Below are 14877 nucleotides of genomic sequence, written 5' to 3' on the forward strand. Positions count from 1 at the left end.
AGGAAAAGAAAAAGAAAAAGAAAAAGAAAAAGAAAAAAGAGAGAGGGAGGAAAATTGGACTTCAGCCCAATTTGAGAAGGAAGGGAAAAAGAAAGGAAAAAGGAGGGAAAAAGGAAAACCCCACTTTTGCCGAGTTTTAAATTAATTTGTTTGGCTGAATTTTATACTTCTGCAATTTGAATTTAAATCCTGTTAGTCGATTTGCGAGCCTCGATTTAAGTGAATTAATTCCTTTTAGAGGGATTTTTTCTGAGTTAATTAAGCCAATTGTTAATTTACGGATTTCTTTTTACAATTTAGGCTTAGGACGAAACTCCGGGTGTGACATTCCATATGCAACATTAACGACAAATTTATCAAGTCCAAAGTTTGAAAAAAAGATAGGTTTAAAAGATAATTCAAAGTGAAACCTGGATAAAAAAAGGTGGCCTCAAGTGTAAACCTAAATTGTGTGATTGATTCTTTAACTTCACAAAGGATGGATTAAACATGCTTTGAAATATATTTTTCTCTTCAAGTTTAAATAAGATATCTTACCACATCATCGCCATAAGCCCATAACTCGTAAATGTCGACCTTGTAAAAAATAAAAATAAAAATCCTTGGCGTGATCCTCGTGAATGGGATGTCAAGTAGTACGAGAGCATAGGAGCAGGTACAATTGCATACTATAAGCCACTTATAAATATAAGATGAGAGAGAAAGAGAGCTATAGATTTATAGCCAGCTGCAGCACGTACTCTAACATATAATATGTATATGATAGGTGAGAGACTATTAGATTGACTATAGATAAATTAAAACCAGTAGTTGGATGTAGTACTATTAGAGCAAGTTCAATAGTATAGCCTCATCTATAGTTCCAATTTATATAATAGTTACCTACGAAACATTAATATATGGTCTCATATATCATACACACATTATATCTTAAAGTCCATGCTACAATCGACTATAAGTTAATATAAGTTAATAGTTTACTATTCTTTTCTCTTCTTTCTTATATTTTAAAATATGTTTATAGTTGGCTTATAGCCTGCTATCGTACCTGCTGCTCTGAGCATTGAACAAACAGTTAGCTTAGGCCTTGTTTAGTTCCCAAAATGTTTCTCCAAAAACATCACATCGAATTTTTAGACATCTAAATAAAGTATTAAATATAGATAAACTAAAAAATTAATTGCACAGTTATGTAAGAAATCGCGAGACGAATTTTTTAAGACTAATTAGTGCATGATTAGCTATAGTGCTACAGTGACCAACATATGCTAATGACGGATTAATTAGACTCAAAAGATTCGTCTCGCGGTTTTCAGGTAGAATCTAAAATTTATTTTGAATTAGACTACATTTAATACTTTAAATATGTGTTAAAAGTTTGATGGAATGTTTTTTAAAAAAATTTGCAAACTAAACGACCCCTTAATCATTTTTCTTCTGCTCCCGCGTAACTCCGAGATGGGTAGCCAGAGGCGCCGTTGGCCGCGCATTGATTCGAAGGCCGTCGTCCCACGCGTCGCCCCCGCCGCCGCCACGTGCTGTCCCCCACGGCGTCCGACTCACCGCCACCATTCCCAGCCGTCGGCCGGCCGCATCCGATAGAGCGGCGGCCCGAATCTCGACGCGCGGTGGCGCCGGCGGCGACGCGATGCGTCTGCCCCCTTGATTCCCTCCGTCCCTCCGCCCTCCGTCAGTTGTCTTCGCCCGCACGGCTGCGCTGGGGGCCGGGGGAGCCAACGCTCCAAGATCTCGCCTCAAGATTGATGATGCATCGTGGCGAACACTCGGCTTCTTCCAGATAGACCCCTCGGTTTCCTCTCACTTTCTAATGAAGGGCCTCTCCACTCTTATCTTTGTGATTATCTCTGCCTCCATCCAAAAGGCTAAAGCATTCTATCAAAAAAAGGCTACATATATATTATAAGTGATATTTTTTTCTAAAAATACATTAACATTATTTTTACATAATAAATATAGTGTAATTGTGATGTATCTTATACATAATTTGCTTATAATTATTTTTCTTTAAAAAATGTGAAATAGCATAGTGGTTATCGTGGCACGACCTAAAATTATGACTATTAGTATATTAGTATAAATGTAGTGTTTGTAGTCTATGCATATAAGCCTTGAATGCATTAACATAGTGGCTGTTCGTTTAGCGGCAATAGATTATAACACCTTTATCTTTTCATTTATATGTATGTATAAGCAAAATTTAAATTTTTAATCTCAAATTTAGAGTTGATTTGAATTTTTTTATCATAATTTACTTTTTAGCTTTGACTTTCAGATTGCTAAGAGCACGTACGTAAAAAGTTTTACTCACATATTTTTTTTACAAATAAGCCATTTTATTTTTTCTATGAAAAAACCGAAAAAATGACCTCCTAAATTGAACTCATAATTCGAGCAGTCGTTAAACTAACTCTCTGCATACATGCAATTCCTATTACACATAGACTGATAGACTGCATACATACGGGCATTTGGATTTCGATTTTTCTTCAGCTCAGTGAAAAAAAGTACGGAGTAATACGTAGGAGATCTTTTTAAGTTTAGGGAGAAAAAACAATTAAGGGGCTGGAACAAAAATAAAATAGATCTATGGACCTAACTGCAAAATCTTCCATAATGAGTTAATGACCGAGCCGAACCTTAAAATATACTACTGTTGAGCTCACCCATATCAGGCGGGACCCATCCAAGCTTCTCGCTAACACGATCCCATGCTCTTCTTCCATCGCCGTCGTCATCGTCATCAGCAAATGCAGCTCGCACACACATCCTTTTCTTCTCCTCCATGGCAACCTCGATCCAATTCCATCCTCGTGCGGCCGGGCAGCAAGCACATGTGCTAGACCTTGCAGGTGTCGCCGCGATCGTCTAGAGCTCTAGATAGACCAAACCACCAGGGCAGCAAGAGCAAAGCTAGCTTGGCTTGCCTTGCCATGGAGGTGATCCTTCTTGTTGCCTTGCCTTGACATCACCGAGAAAACACCATGGGATCAGGCAGCGCCTTCTCCTGGTTGCCTTGCTTGCATGGCCATGGCCGCAGGGGCACGTCGTGTGCGGCAGCGTGCGTTATGCTTGTGGCGTTGGTGATCTTGGCGGTGGTTTCCGTGGATCCCAGGGCACAAGCTTCCTGGTTCTTGCTTTCTACCTCGGCTGCTCCAGCTGGCTCTGCTGCCTCCTTGCGTCAGCCGAGTGGTGGTGGTTGGGGCGGCAATGGCGGCGGCGGCGGCGGTGAGCACCTCCTGGTCACCTCTAGTAGCTTCGGCGGTGGCGCTCGTCGTGGCAGGAACAGCACGAGCAAGGAGGTGCTGTTCCAGGGAGGCGGCGGCGTTGATGGTACGGCATCGGCGGCGCCGGCGTTGATCGTCAGCTCTATCTCCGGCGACGTCGTGTCGCCGTCCCGTGTGGCCGTCGCGCCGGCGGCGGCGGAACCTACAATGGCGCCGGCGCCGGCGCCAGCCCCGGCTCTGGTAAGCTTTGTCCTGAATTAACACGGCCATTTCCATTTTCTACGTGTTTTCGTAATACTCTATTTTGGTTTCGTTATTCTGTGCTAATAATCTGAAAAAAAACCATGCAACCGCGAATGTTATTTCCTTCTTTTTTTTAATGATTTTTAGGCTTTATTTATGTGTTATTAATTCCTTTAATTTGAGCACATATGTTTGGTTTTGCATGCAAACTTACCGCTTACACATTTTTTTGATTAAATTTTGGGTAATCAGTTAATGTGAGGATGCCAAGTTCGCTCACACAATTGATGGAAGTGCAGTTAATTATACCCATTTTGGCATTTTGTCCTGTAGCAGGTAGCACCGGTCAATTTCTGCTCTAGATAGTTGATAAGACCTCTGTTGAGACTTTGACCACGACATTAATTTCTTTATTCATAATATATATAATCAACAAATACGAAATTAAGCTGATGCAGGATGTATTTCCAAATATGAATTCATTGGTATATATATGCCACTAAACATGTAGTATGTTGTTAATTATTAGTCAAAAAGTATAAATGTTGACTTTTCCAAATAGGTACACTGTCTTTTATTTTTCCAAGGGGGTAAATTAATTAACAGTTCCATTTGTAAAATCGGATATATTAGCACTAAGGAAAACAAGACATTCTTTATTTGGTGAGAGAGGAAAAGACAACCGAGATGTTCTTATCTTGGCACAGAGAAAAGATTAAGGATCAAGGAAGACATATTCTTCATTCTCACTCATTCTCATGGCTTGACATGTGTGCAGAAAGTTTTGGATCTTCCCTACTTTCAGGTTAAGAGGGGACCACAGAAGATTGGACCTGTTACACACCCTAAACTTAAGAGCATCACCAACAAATGCCCAATATGATTTTTATTTTCAAAATTTTGGATTTGATGGTGAAAAGCTATCTCTAAAAGTTGCCCTAAAAGTAATATATTCATGTCTTAAAATATAATTAGAAGTTATATAAACACAATTTTGATACACAGTTTTTGGGCATCTGTTGATCATGCTCTGAGAATTGGAAACACAATTAATTACCGTAGGCCTCTCGAATTTACAGACCAAACAAGCAAAACTTTGCATGGACAGAATTGCCAGAGTGTTTTATCTGAAGAAAAATGTGAGCTTGCCATTCCTATTCTGATGCCTTTTGAAACGAATTTTGTGTGGCAGGAATGGGGTGTTGGTGATGCTGCTGCTGCTGGTAGTGCAGACGATAATATCATTCAGGTAACGCCGCAAGTGCAGAGAAGAAGGGATGCAAAATTAGAGCGATTAGAACTCGGTCTTGCGAAAGCTCGGGCAGCGATAAGGGAAGCCATCAAGAACAAGGAGAAACTGCCCCCATTGCCTGACAAAGATTATGTGCCAGTTGGGCCAATCTACAGAAATGCCTATGCATTTCACAGGTACCCAATGACTCTCTCTAGTTCATCTCATTGCTCTCACTTGTGTGAAGTGACGAGCCATGTAATTCTTCTGGGTGAAATCATGTTTAATTGACACTTGGAATGCCACTGGTCCAGTGGTTCTGAACTTAGGTGGCCATTTTTTTTGTTGCTTTTACAAGAATTAAGTGATATGATTTATTAACGATTAAAATATAATTTATGGCCATCTAAAAACAAATGATGGAAAATAAACTACACTGAAAGAACTCCAAAATCACCTCTAAATTTATGTTTTAAAATTCGAATTTTATCTTATCTCTGCTACTTAAAAATAATGAAGTTGTTCATCCTCTTTCAACGCTATGTCACGCAAAAACCACAGGTTCTAGAAAAATCAGAAGAGAAAAATAAGTAGCTTCTTATTTTTAAAAACCGTTCCTTTCTAGTATCTTAGATACTAGGAGATACTAAATTTTATATAGAAAATAATAGAGGTCGTACCTCCTAGTACCTTCTCAGTACCTTCTCAAGAATGAGAGGGAGCTTAATCTGTTGTTCCATTTATCTGGCAGGAGCTACCTGGAGATGGAGAAGCTGTTCAAGGTGTACGTGTACGAGGAAGGCGAGCCGCCGGTGTTCCACGACGGGCCGTGCCGCAGCATCTACTCGACGGAGGGGAGGTTCATCTACGCGATGGAGGCGGAGAGCCGGATGCGCACGAGGGACGCCGGCGAGGCGCACGCCTTCTTCCTCCCGTTCAGCGTCGTCAAGATGGTGAAGACGATCTACGAGCCCCGCTCGCGCGACATGGCGCCGCTGCGGCGGACCGTCTCGGACTACATCGACGTGGTGGCGGCCAGGCACCCGCACTGGAACCGCAGCCTTGGGGCGGACCACTTCATGCTCTCCTGCCATGACTGGGTAAGCAACTACTACTTTGAACTAGCAATAGACCGTTGTAGTCAGGGTTTGCGTTATCGCCGAGGTCTTTGAAACCGTCGTCCGGGGTTTGTATTATCGCCGAGGCGTTTGAAACCGTCGTCCGGCAGAGCACGATTATCGTGGTTTTTGACGGTTTTATGTAACGGTAACCGTGGTTTCGCGGCTAGCGTATTATCGGTTTTGGAAAACCTGGTTATAATTTTGTAGTGCTTAATGAGTTTGTCAAAAGTATTTGCGTATGCAAGGAAAATCAACTGACTTGCCATTTGAAGGAATATAATGCACACTGGGTAGTATCATATTTAATCCTTCTTTATATAAAAAGGATGTACTAACTCCATCCAGAAATATGGTGCAAAGTTTGATTGTTTAAAAACAAGCTTTGACAGTATATTTCTCTAACATTATTCTGTCTACGGTTACAAAATCATAATAACTAGTACAAAAGTACATTCGAACATGAATCCAACAACTTTCCTTAAATATTATCTTTGACGACACATATGCATTACCTCCATATTTTTCTTTTACTTATGCTTATAATTAGAGTTAATTTTAGAGTTTTTTTTTACCAAAATGTGTTTTTGGTATTAACTTTTAGATCACTAAGAAATATTCAGATAATTGTTGGTTTTATTCCTAAATTATTTTTTGTTTGCAAATATGTCATCATATAATCGCTGATTTTGTGCCCAGGGGCCGTACGTGTCGGCGGCGAATGTCCATCTCTTCTCCAACTCCATCAGGGTGCTCTGCAACGCCAACACGTCGGAGGGGTTCGACCCGTCGAGGGACGTCTCCCTGCCGGAGATCAACCTGCGGAGCGACGCCGTGGGCGGCCAGGTGGGCGGGCCGTCGGCGTCGCGGCGGCCGATCCTCGCCTTCTTCGCCGGCGGCGGCGACCACGGCCCCGTCCGGCCGCTGCTGCTGAAGCACTGGGGCAGGGGGCAGGACGCCGACGTGCAGGTGAGCGAGTACCTCCCCGGCCGCCGCGGCGGGGCGTCGTCGTACACGGACATGATGCGGCGGAGCAGGTTCTGCCTGTGCCCGAGCGGGTACGAGGTGGCGAGCCCCCGGGTGGTGGAGGCCATCTACCTGGAGTGCGTCCCCGTGGTGATCGGCGACGACTACGCGCTGCCGTTCGCCGACGTGCTCAACTGGCCGGCGTTCTCGGTGCGCGTCGCGGTGGGGGACATCCCGCGGCTGAAGGAGATCCTCGCCGCCGTGTCGCCGCGGCAGTACATACGGATGCAGCGGCGGGTGAGGGCCGTGCGCCGCCACTTCATGGTCAGCGACGGCGCGCCGCGGCGGTTCGACGTGTTCCACATGATCCTCCACTCCGTCTGGCTCAGGAGGCTCAACGTCAGGGTCGTCGCGCCGCCGGCGTGAACGGAGACGATGACGACCACCGCGGTGGGATGGGATCCGTCGGTGGCTCACGCGTCGATTTGCTTGCTTGCTTCTTGGTTTTCTACGTCCTGTGAAGGGCTCGTTTGATGCAATTTGATGTGTACATTTTCATCTCTTCTTCTTCTTTGCAAATGTGTAAATTTTGATCACTTCCTCTTTGCAAATGTGTAAATTTTGATCGCTTGGACAAACTTTGAGTTTGTATTCCTCTTCTACTTAAAATCAGAGTATCAGAGTTGTCTGTTCTTTTCTCTATCATACGTCATGCAAAAGCCATTGCATCTAAAAAGTAACAATGAAAATAAAGTGTTTTTTTAAAGAAAACCGTTTCTTTTATCTATAAGCATGTTCATTATTAGTTGTACTAAATGATACAGCGCACTGGTTAAAAACAAAATGTTGGTAGAGTGGTTGTGTATAGTTGAATTGCAGGAAGTATCGGATAAGTCTAATCGTCTCAATTTTTTTTAAGCCACAATTATATGAAGATATATATATATATATATAGTCAGAGAGATGATTGTGGACATGTGGGCCTCACTTTATGGGACTACGTATTAGCTACGGAATCCCTCTAACTTTTACGTCAGACGATCTCCTTTCTCCAATAAAAAGTACAATGAGTTCTATACAACAGTGTATGATTAAACACCAGAGAATGCTTTCACGAGTTTTAAAGAAACTCTAAAATTTGATGGACGGCTGAGATGTTCGCTCGGAACAGGTCAACAGGACACAGAGCAGTTGACGCCAACTTGACAGGCGCGCCGCCTGGAAACATGTCCTCTAAATTATTTTCAATGGCTGACACGTGGGCCCCATTTCTTCCTAGCCACCTGTCAGTGACCTGCGTAGGAGACTCATCCGCGCGGCCCACGTGCTGTGCTGGCGTGGGCCTCACCTGCCACGTCAGGCCCAGGCCAGCACCGGTTGTTTGTTCCGATAGGCACGAGCTCGCCGCTGCCGCCGCCGCCGCCTCCTCCTCCTCCGGTGGGGCCCGCCGGCGCCGGCGCGAGGGGGTACAAATAGGACGCGTCACTGCACAGGTCAGCATCAGCCAGCCTCTCCCGCTCCGCTCCGCTCCACTCCACTCCCCTCCTCCGCTCCCCAATCCAACCACCCCCGAACAACCGGAGCACGCGCCACCCGCCGTCGGCGACCGATGCTGCGCGCCGCCCTCCTCCGCTCAGGTAGGTCGCCCCGGTCCTCCTCCTACCTGCCTCGCCCTGCCTCGCCGTTCCGGCTCCGTTGACGCTTTCTCGGCCTCCCACGCGCAGCCTCCGGCGTCCGCCGGCCGCCGATGGCCGCGCCGCTCTCCACCGCCGCCGCCTCCGCCTCCGCCTCCGCCTCGTGGCTATCTGACAGCGCCTCGTCGTCTCCGGTACGCACCCGCTACTCTTCCATTCACCATCTGCGTGACACCGCGCGGGTTGCGCTCGTCGTCCGTACGGCTGACTGGTCTCTCCCTCCCTCCCTCCTGCGCAGCCTAAGGTCCGCCTCCTCATCGGCGGGGAGTTCGTCGAGTCGCGGGCCGACGAGCACGTCGACGTCACCAACCCGGTAAGCCTCCCTGATCGATCGATTTTTGAGTTGGATGTGAGCAATCGTGAGCTGATCAATCGGGAGCTGTCAGCTGTGGACATGCGACCATAACTCTCTCTGGATGTGAGCAGGCGACGCAGGAAGTCGTGTCGCGGATCCCCCTCACCACCTCCGACGAGTTCAAGGCCGCCGTGGACGCCGCCAGGACCGCCTTCCCTGGGTGGCGCAACACGCCAGTCACCACGCGGCAGCGCATCATGTTCAAGTACCAGGAGCTCATCCGGGCCAATATGGTAATGAGTAGTCGGAGAAGCTTCGGGAGGAATCGGAGAAGCTTCTGTTAATGCTATAGGGTGGCTCATGAAATTGTGATCGTCGTCTTTGGTGATGACAGGATAAGCTGGCAGAGAACATTACAACCGAACAGGGGAAGACGCTGAAGGATGCTTGGGGAGATGTATTCCGTGGGCTAGGTTGGTTTTCAGACCATTATAGTACTTGGATTCACTGCTTTGATTAGATAGTGATAACCTCAACATTTCAAATCTACGAGTACTCCATAAGTTTTCTGAATCTACTTTTCGATTAGAATAGGTAATTCTACTATATGTATAACATTTACCAACCACAGTTGGGCGGCCTCCTTTTGGCCATCCCGGCGAAAACATTTACCAACCACAGGTCCTGGATGATCTTGGTAATAGCAGGGCAGGTTATCGTTATGAATGCAGTAAAAACATGATTCTCTATTCCAAATATCCTCCAGGTTGCACAACTTGCCAGTTTGACTACTATTATTTCCTTGTAGCCCACAAGCAGTCTACCCCTAATTTGTTCTTATTTCAATGAAATGTTATGTTTTCTTTGGCTTGACTGTTAGTTACAAGATTTGATTTACTCTTGATCTTGCAGAGGTGGTGGAACATGCTTGTGGAATGGGGACACTACAGATGGGTGAATATGTATCTAATGTTTCTAACGGGATCGACACCTTTAGCATTAGGGAGCCACTTGGTGTGTGTGCTGGAATATGTCCTTTCAATTTTCCAGCTATGATTCCCCTATGGGTATGCAGTTTAACTTCTTAACATCAAATTTTGTTCTTACAACTCTTAGCACAATTATCAGTATACCATGCAATGCATCTCACTTTAGTCAATAGGACATGATTATCATTTCAGTTGTTTCATTTGTCTCTTTGGCTGCAGATGTTCCCAATAGCAGTCACTTGCGGCAATACTTTCGTTCTAAAGCCATCAGAAAAAGATCCAGGTGCTTTGCTTTATCATCATACTTTTACAAGTTTTTCACTACAATTTTTTCGCTGTCAAAAGCTAAAACCAGAAAAATATATGGTGGAATGCTTACCGAGATAGTGATATTATCATCAATACTATTCTTTGTAATTATTTGTTAGTACTTCAGGGGCTGCTATGATGCTTGCGGAGCTAGCAATGGAGGCTGGTTTACCAAAGGGTGTGCTGAACATTGTTCATGGTACCCATGTATGGCATCCTTTCTGACTCCTCTTCCTTTATTTTCCAATTTTTGGGCTGGATACTAGATTAATTAGTTTGTTGTGCACTGTTGGGGCCTACTGTTGCCACAACACAAATGAATATTTGATGATTGGTATTTTCTGGTTGATGTGGCACAATACTTCCCTTCCTTGTAACACTAGCAAAACAAATTTCCTTGAAACTTAACTGTAACCTTTCTTACTTTTGTAGGGACTGTTTGGTCTTCATGGCTATATGATATTGTTCTGTGCTGCTAAACATTCATGAATCTGTTCTTGTGTTGCTTCTATGTTCTGATTTTACCTTATTTCAGGAGGTTGTCAACAATATTTGCGATGACGAGGACATTAAGGCAGTTTCCTTTGTTGGTTCCAATACAGTAAGGGGATTCAATAATCTCTATTTCTTAAGTTGTGGTACACTTTTACGTCAATCATCTCAGATATTCTGCTCTGCATAATATTTGCCAATCTGGTCTACATCCTATGCTGTTTCAGTCTTTGGGCCATCAACTAGGCCAACGCATTCTCACAAGCTTCTATATGTTACAGATCTTTTCAATCTTGTATTTCATGCATGATACCAGCATCTTTCTGTACCCTTTTTTCCCTCAAAGCTAGCCTTCTTTCAGCAGATGATATAATTATGATATCTATCTCTTTCAGGCTGGTATGCACATATATTCTAGAGCATCTGCAAAAGGGAAGCGTGTTCAGGTTAGTTTGCATCTGTTCCTGACATTCTGCAGAACCTTTTCTAAAAACAATTTCTGCCTTTTGTGTTGTAAGCCTCCAAAAATTATTTTGTTTATTTACAGTCTAATATGGGTGCAAAGAATCATGCCATTATCCTTCCTGATGCTGACCGAGATGCCACATTGAATGCCCTTATTGCTGCTGGTTTTGGTGCTGCTGGGCAAAGGTGTATGGCATTGAGCACTGCTGTTTTTGTTGGAGGTTCAGAGCCATGGTATAGTTCTGTCCTGTTTGTTAGACATTTCTTCAGGTTAATACCTGACATTACTATTGGAGTAGAAAATAACCATTATCTTGTTGTAGGGAGGATGAACTAGTCAAACGGGCAAGCAGCCTTGTTGTTAATTCAGGAATGGCTAGTGATGCTGACCTTGGTCCAGTGATCAGCAAACAGGTTTACTTCTGGACACATGCTATTTGCATTTTCCTGCTTGGGGGACAATAGTGGTACTAACTTCAGGGACTGTCTCCACATGGGCTGACTTTTTTCTTTCAGAAAAGAATGTATTAACTTCCAATATAAAGGAATATTTCTCTTGGTGGTACAATTTGAACTTCATATATCTTTAAAAGTTAACTGGTGGCGAAACAGAAGCCTCACCATTTTAGACCTTCAGATAGATTGCCCATTTCATGTTCTTGAAATTGGATCTAGCCTTGTTTGTTTGGGCATATTAGCCAGCTTATAACCTAACGAGCATAACGCCCAAAAAGCACTCAGCTTTTCAATTCAGTATTTCTTTGAGTCATAAGCCACATTTGCACCAATAAGCCAAAAACTCGATTCGTGTACCTTTGTTGAATTTTGTGAAGAGGAGCTCTGATTCTGCCCTTGAACTTATGGGATGAAATGCATGGGCCTCTATACTACAAAAGCCAAATAGTTAGCTAAAAGCCTAAGGTGAAACAAAAAGAGCCTAAATCATCTTTTTTAGCGATGAAATGGTTTTTGATTTGATTTCAAGTAACCTAAATATGAAGCCGAATCCTGGTTGTACTGTCCTCTTGTAGCATTGAACAAGATTTCTGCTCCCTCGAAAACTAGGAAATGGTTTTCTAATCATGTATAGACACTTTGACTACTTTAGAGGCTACTTTTGTACCTACAGTTATCCTAATGTGAGCTTCTTTTGGTTATTATGTTGGATGGATGATGAACATTTTGTCCTTTATGACCATGATTTCTACTTTGAATCCGCCACACATGCACTTAACATCCCTCGATTTCAAGAGTGTTAACATTATGCAGCCAAGTAGTTGTAAGGTTCTATGGGTTCGATCTTGTCTACTTCATGAATGAACCTCTTATTTTGAGATTGATTTCTGTCCTCAGTTTAGTTCAGAAGCCCAGACAATAAAGTGATTTTAGCAAATGCAATTGTATTTGGAATTCAAAAATGCTGCTTCAGTTTTTCTAGTTATGCTGAAACTGTTGTTGCATTCTATAGATTTCTGGAAATGTTATTGCCTTATGTGGTTTGGTTGATTACAAGTTCCAACTAGTACTTTGGATACACCCACCTTTTTTGGAGGCTACTTTATCGTAAATCTGGATTTATAACATTTTTTACCTTTTTATTTTTTTTTTCAATGGCTCCTCATTTAACAGTTTACTATTAACAGGCTAAGGAACGTATCTGCAAGTTAGTCCAAAGTGGTGCCGACAATGGTGCTCGTCTGCTGCTTGATGGGAGAGATATTTTGGTAGTTTTAATTCAGTTTTTTCCACACATGTAACTGTCCTATATCCTTATGCAACAGAGCATAATAGTGCTAAAATTTTCAGGTTCCTAACTTCGAGAATGGTAATTTTGTTGGTCCAACAATTCTGGCTGATGTTAAAGGTGACATGGAATGTTACAAGGTATTATTCTAGGATCCATTTACCATTTTGAACTCTGCACTAGCACTAATTTTTATGTCAAAATAACGAGCACTAATATTTCTTTATCAAAGAGTCATGAAAGTTAAGTTAAAAAGGAAAAAAGGAGTCATGGAAGCAAGGCTGTATTCTTAGCCTCCTGCAAAGCTATTTGTGGATTAGTGCCATCTGTGTTTAAAAAAGTGAAACATGGAACACATTCAAGGATATATTGTTTTCAAATTAAAGTGCTCTCACGGGATGCATTTTTATTTTTGAAGTAGTATATTTAACTGATGCTTTTCAAAAGAATTATGATACTTACTCGAGACCAATGCAATTTACAACCCAAAATAGGGAAATGGTAAAGTGGCTACTCTGCTTGCTGCATTTCCATATAAATGCATCACAATCAAATTTCAGTATTGCTCAGTTTCCCCAATTTTAACTTGTAAAAACTGGTCCCATCAAGGAGATCGTCCTCAATGCTGTGGCTGACCTTCATTCGTTGTCCTAGAGTTGTTTCTTCCTCTGCCTCCTAATTGCCAATAAGCTATCACAAATGGCACAAATACCTGATGTGTAACATGTATCTATTCTTTCTATATAGTTGTTACCCACTAAGAAGCATTAAATCCTACAAAGCAAGATATGCACAAAGCCACCTACCTCATTAGAAATTCTTTGCCATTGGATCATATTAGTACAAAGATAGCAGCCGTTGGATTAAGAAGTTAATATCTATAGGATGAGTACTAGAAAAAAATTACATTCTGGGGATTAATATTCACTGCTTAATATCAGGTCCTTGAAAAAGTAGATTAAAAAAGTTGCTTTATACATTTTTATATTTTAATGGACCTTACAAAATTTGAAACAGGAGGAGATTTTTGGTCCAGTCCTTCTCTTGATGAAGGTATGCAAAGTTGTTTCCGTCGCCCTGCACCATAAAAGATGTACACTGCTAACCATGTTCTCCATTACAGGCCGAGAGCCTAGATGATGCCATCCAAATTGTGAACAGAAACAAGTAGCACTTTTTCCCTCGTTTGTTCAACTGTACAAATAGTCCTGTCTGAGCGCACATTATAGTTTTGAATTTATTTTCCATGTTTCTGTGTTTCAGGTATGGAAATGGAGCTTCCATATTTACCACGTCTGGTGTCTCTGCAAGGAAATTTCAAACAGACATTGAAGCTGGCCAGGTAGCACATAGTCACTTACAGTACGCAAACATTTCATGTATGCTAACTAGGATAGGGAGGGTCTCAGATAACAGTTTTGGAGAAAAATATGAGAATTAAAGTAATAACTATAATAATCCTATGTGGTTGCTAACTAAGGCAAATTCAAACATGTATATGAGGTGGGAAGGGCTCTGAGTCCAGCTCGGAGTGTTTTTCTGGGAGCAGAAGAATGAAACTAAATCTCACTCATGCAATTGATATATCTATCCGCACGCTGAGCTAACCCGCACAAGATGCATTGTTCACAATTTGTTGTCCCCTTTGCAGGTGGGCATCAACGTGCCGATTCCCGTACCCCTGCCGTTCTTCTCCTTCACCGGCAGCAAAGCCTCCTTCGCAGGAGACTTGAATTTCTACGGTAAGAGACCCTATCAGCACTGCCAAGCTAACCTCACTCCGATCCTTTCTCAGCAATTGCAATTGGGCTCAAAGCTGTATCGATCATGGCCTGCAGGCAAGGCGGGCGTGCAGTTCTTCACCCAGATCAAGACGATCACGCAGCAGTGGAAGGAGTCGCCGGCTCAGCGCGTCTCCCTCTCCATGCCCACCTCCCAGAAGTGAGGTGAAACTCAACTTATTTGTTCTCCTTTTATTTGTCCACCTCTGGAAATAGACCCATGTACCGATGTGAAGTGAAACAGAACAATAATTGGGTAGGCGCGGGATGCCATGGCAATAAAAGTAGCTAGTTAATAAGTCTCT

General features: G+C 43.1%; 2 protein-coding genes across 2 annotated transcripts; both read left to right on the forward strand.

Annotated features, from left to right (window-relative positions):
- Nucleotides 1–3002: 3002 nt before the first annotated feature.
- LOC102710137 (probable glycosyltransferase At5g03795) lies at nt 3003–7470 on the forward strand. Its single transcript, XM_040525848.1, has 4 exons — nt 3003–3479; nt 4681–4916; nt 5471–5819; nt 6537–7470. The coding sequence occupies exons 1-4, from the start codon at nt 3003–3005 to the stop codon at nt 7227–7229; spliced, it is 1755 nt and encodes a 584-aa protein (XP_040381782.1). The 3' UTR covers nt 7230–7470.
- Nucleotides 7471–8217: 747 nt separating this feature from the next.
- LOC102710422 (methylmalonate-semialdehyde dehydrogenase [acylating], mitochondrial) lies at nt 8218–14877 on the forward strand. The gene is made up of 19 exons (XM_006658287.3): nt 8218–8440; nt 8528–8631; nt 8736–8810; nt 8924–9085; nt 9187–9265; nt 9705–9859; nt 10001–10064; nt 10218–10297; nt 10626–10691; nt 10978–11028; nt 11130–11281; nt 11371–11461; nt 12691–12771; nt 12854–12931; nt 13809–13844; nt 13915–13958; nt 14055–14133; nt 14443–14533; nt 14630–14877. The coding sequence occupies exons 1-19, from the start codon at nt 8413–8415 to the stop codon at nt 14734–14736; spliced, it is 1623 nt and encodes a 540-aa protein (XP_006658350.2). The 5' UTR covers nt 8218–8412; the 3' UTR covers nt 14737–14877.

Source organism: Oryza brachyantha, chromosome 7 (assembly GCF_000231095.2).
Source record: "Oryza brachyantha chromosome 7, ObraRS2, whole genome shotgun sequence".
Classification (NCBI taxonomy): Eukaryota; Viridiplantae; Streptophyta; class Magnoliopsida; order Poales; family Poaceae; genus Oryza; species Oryza brachyantha.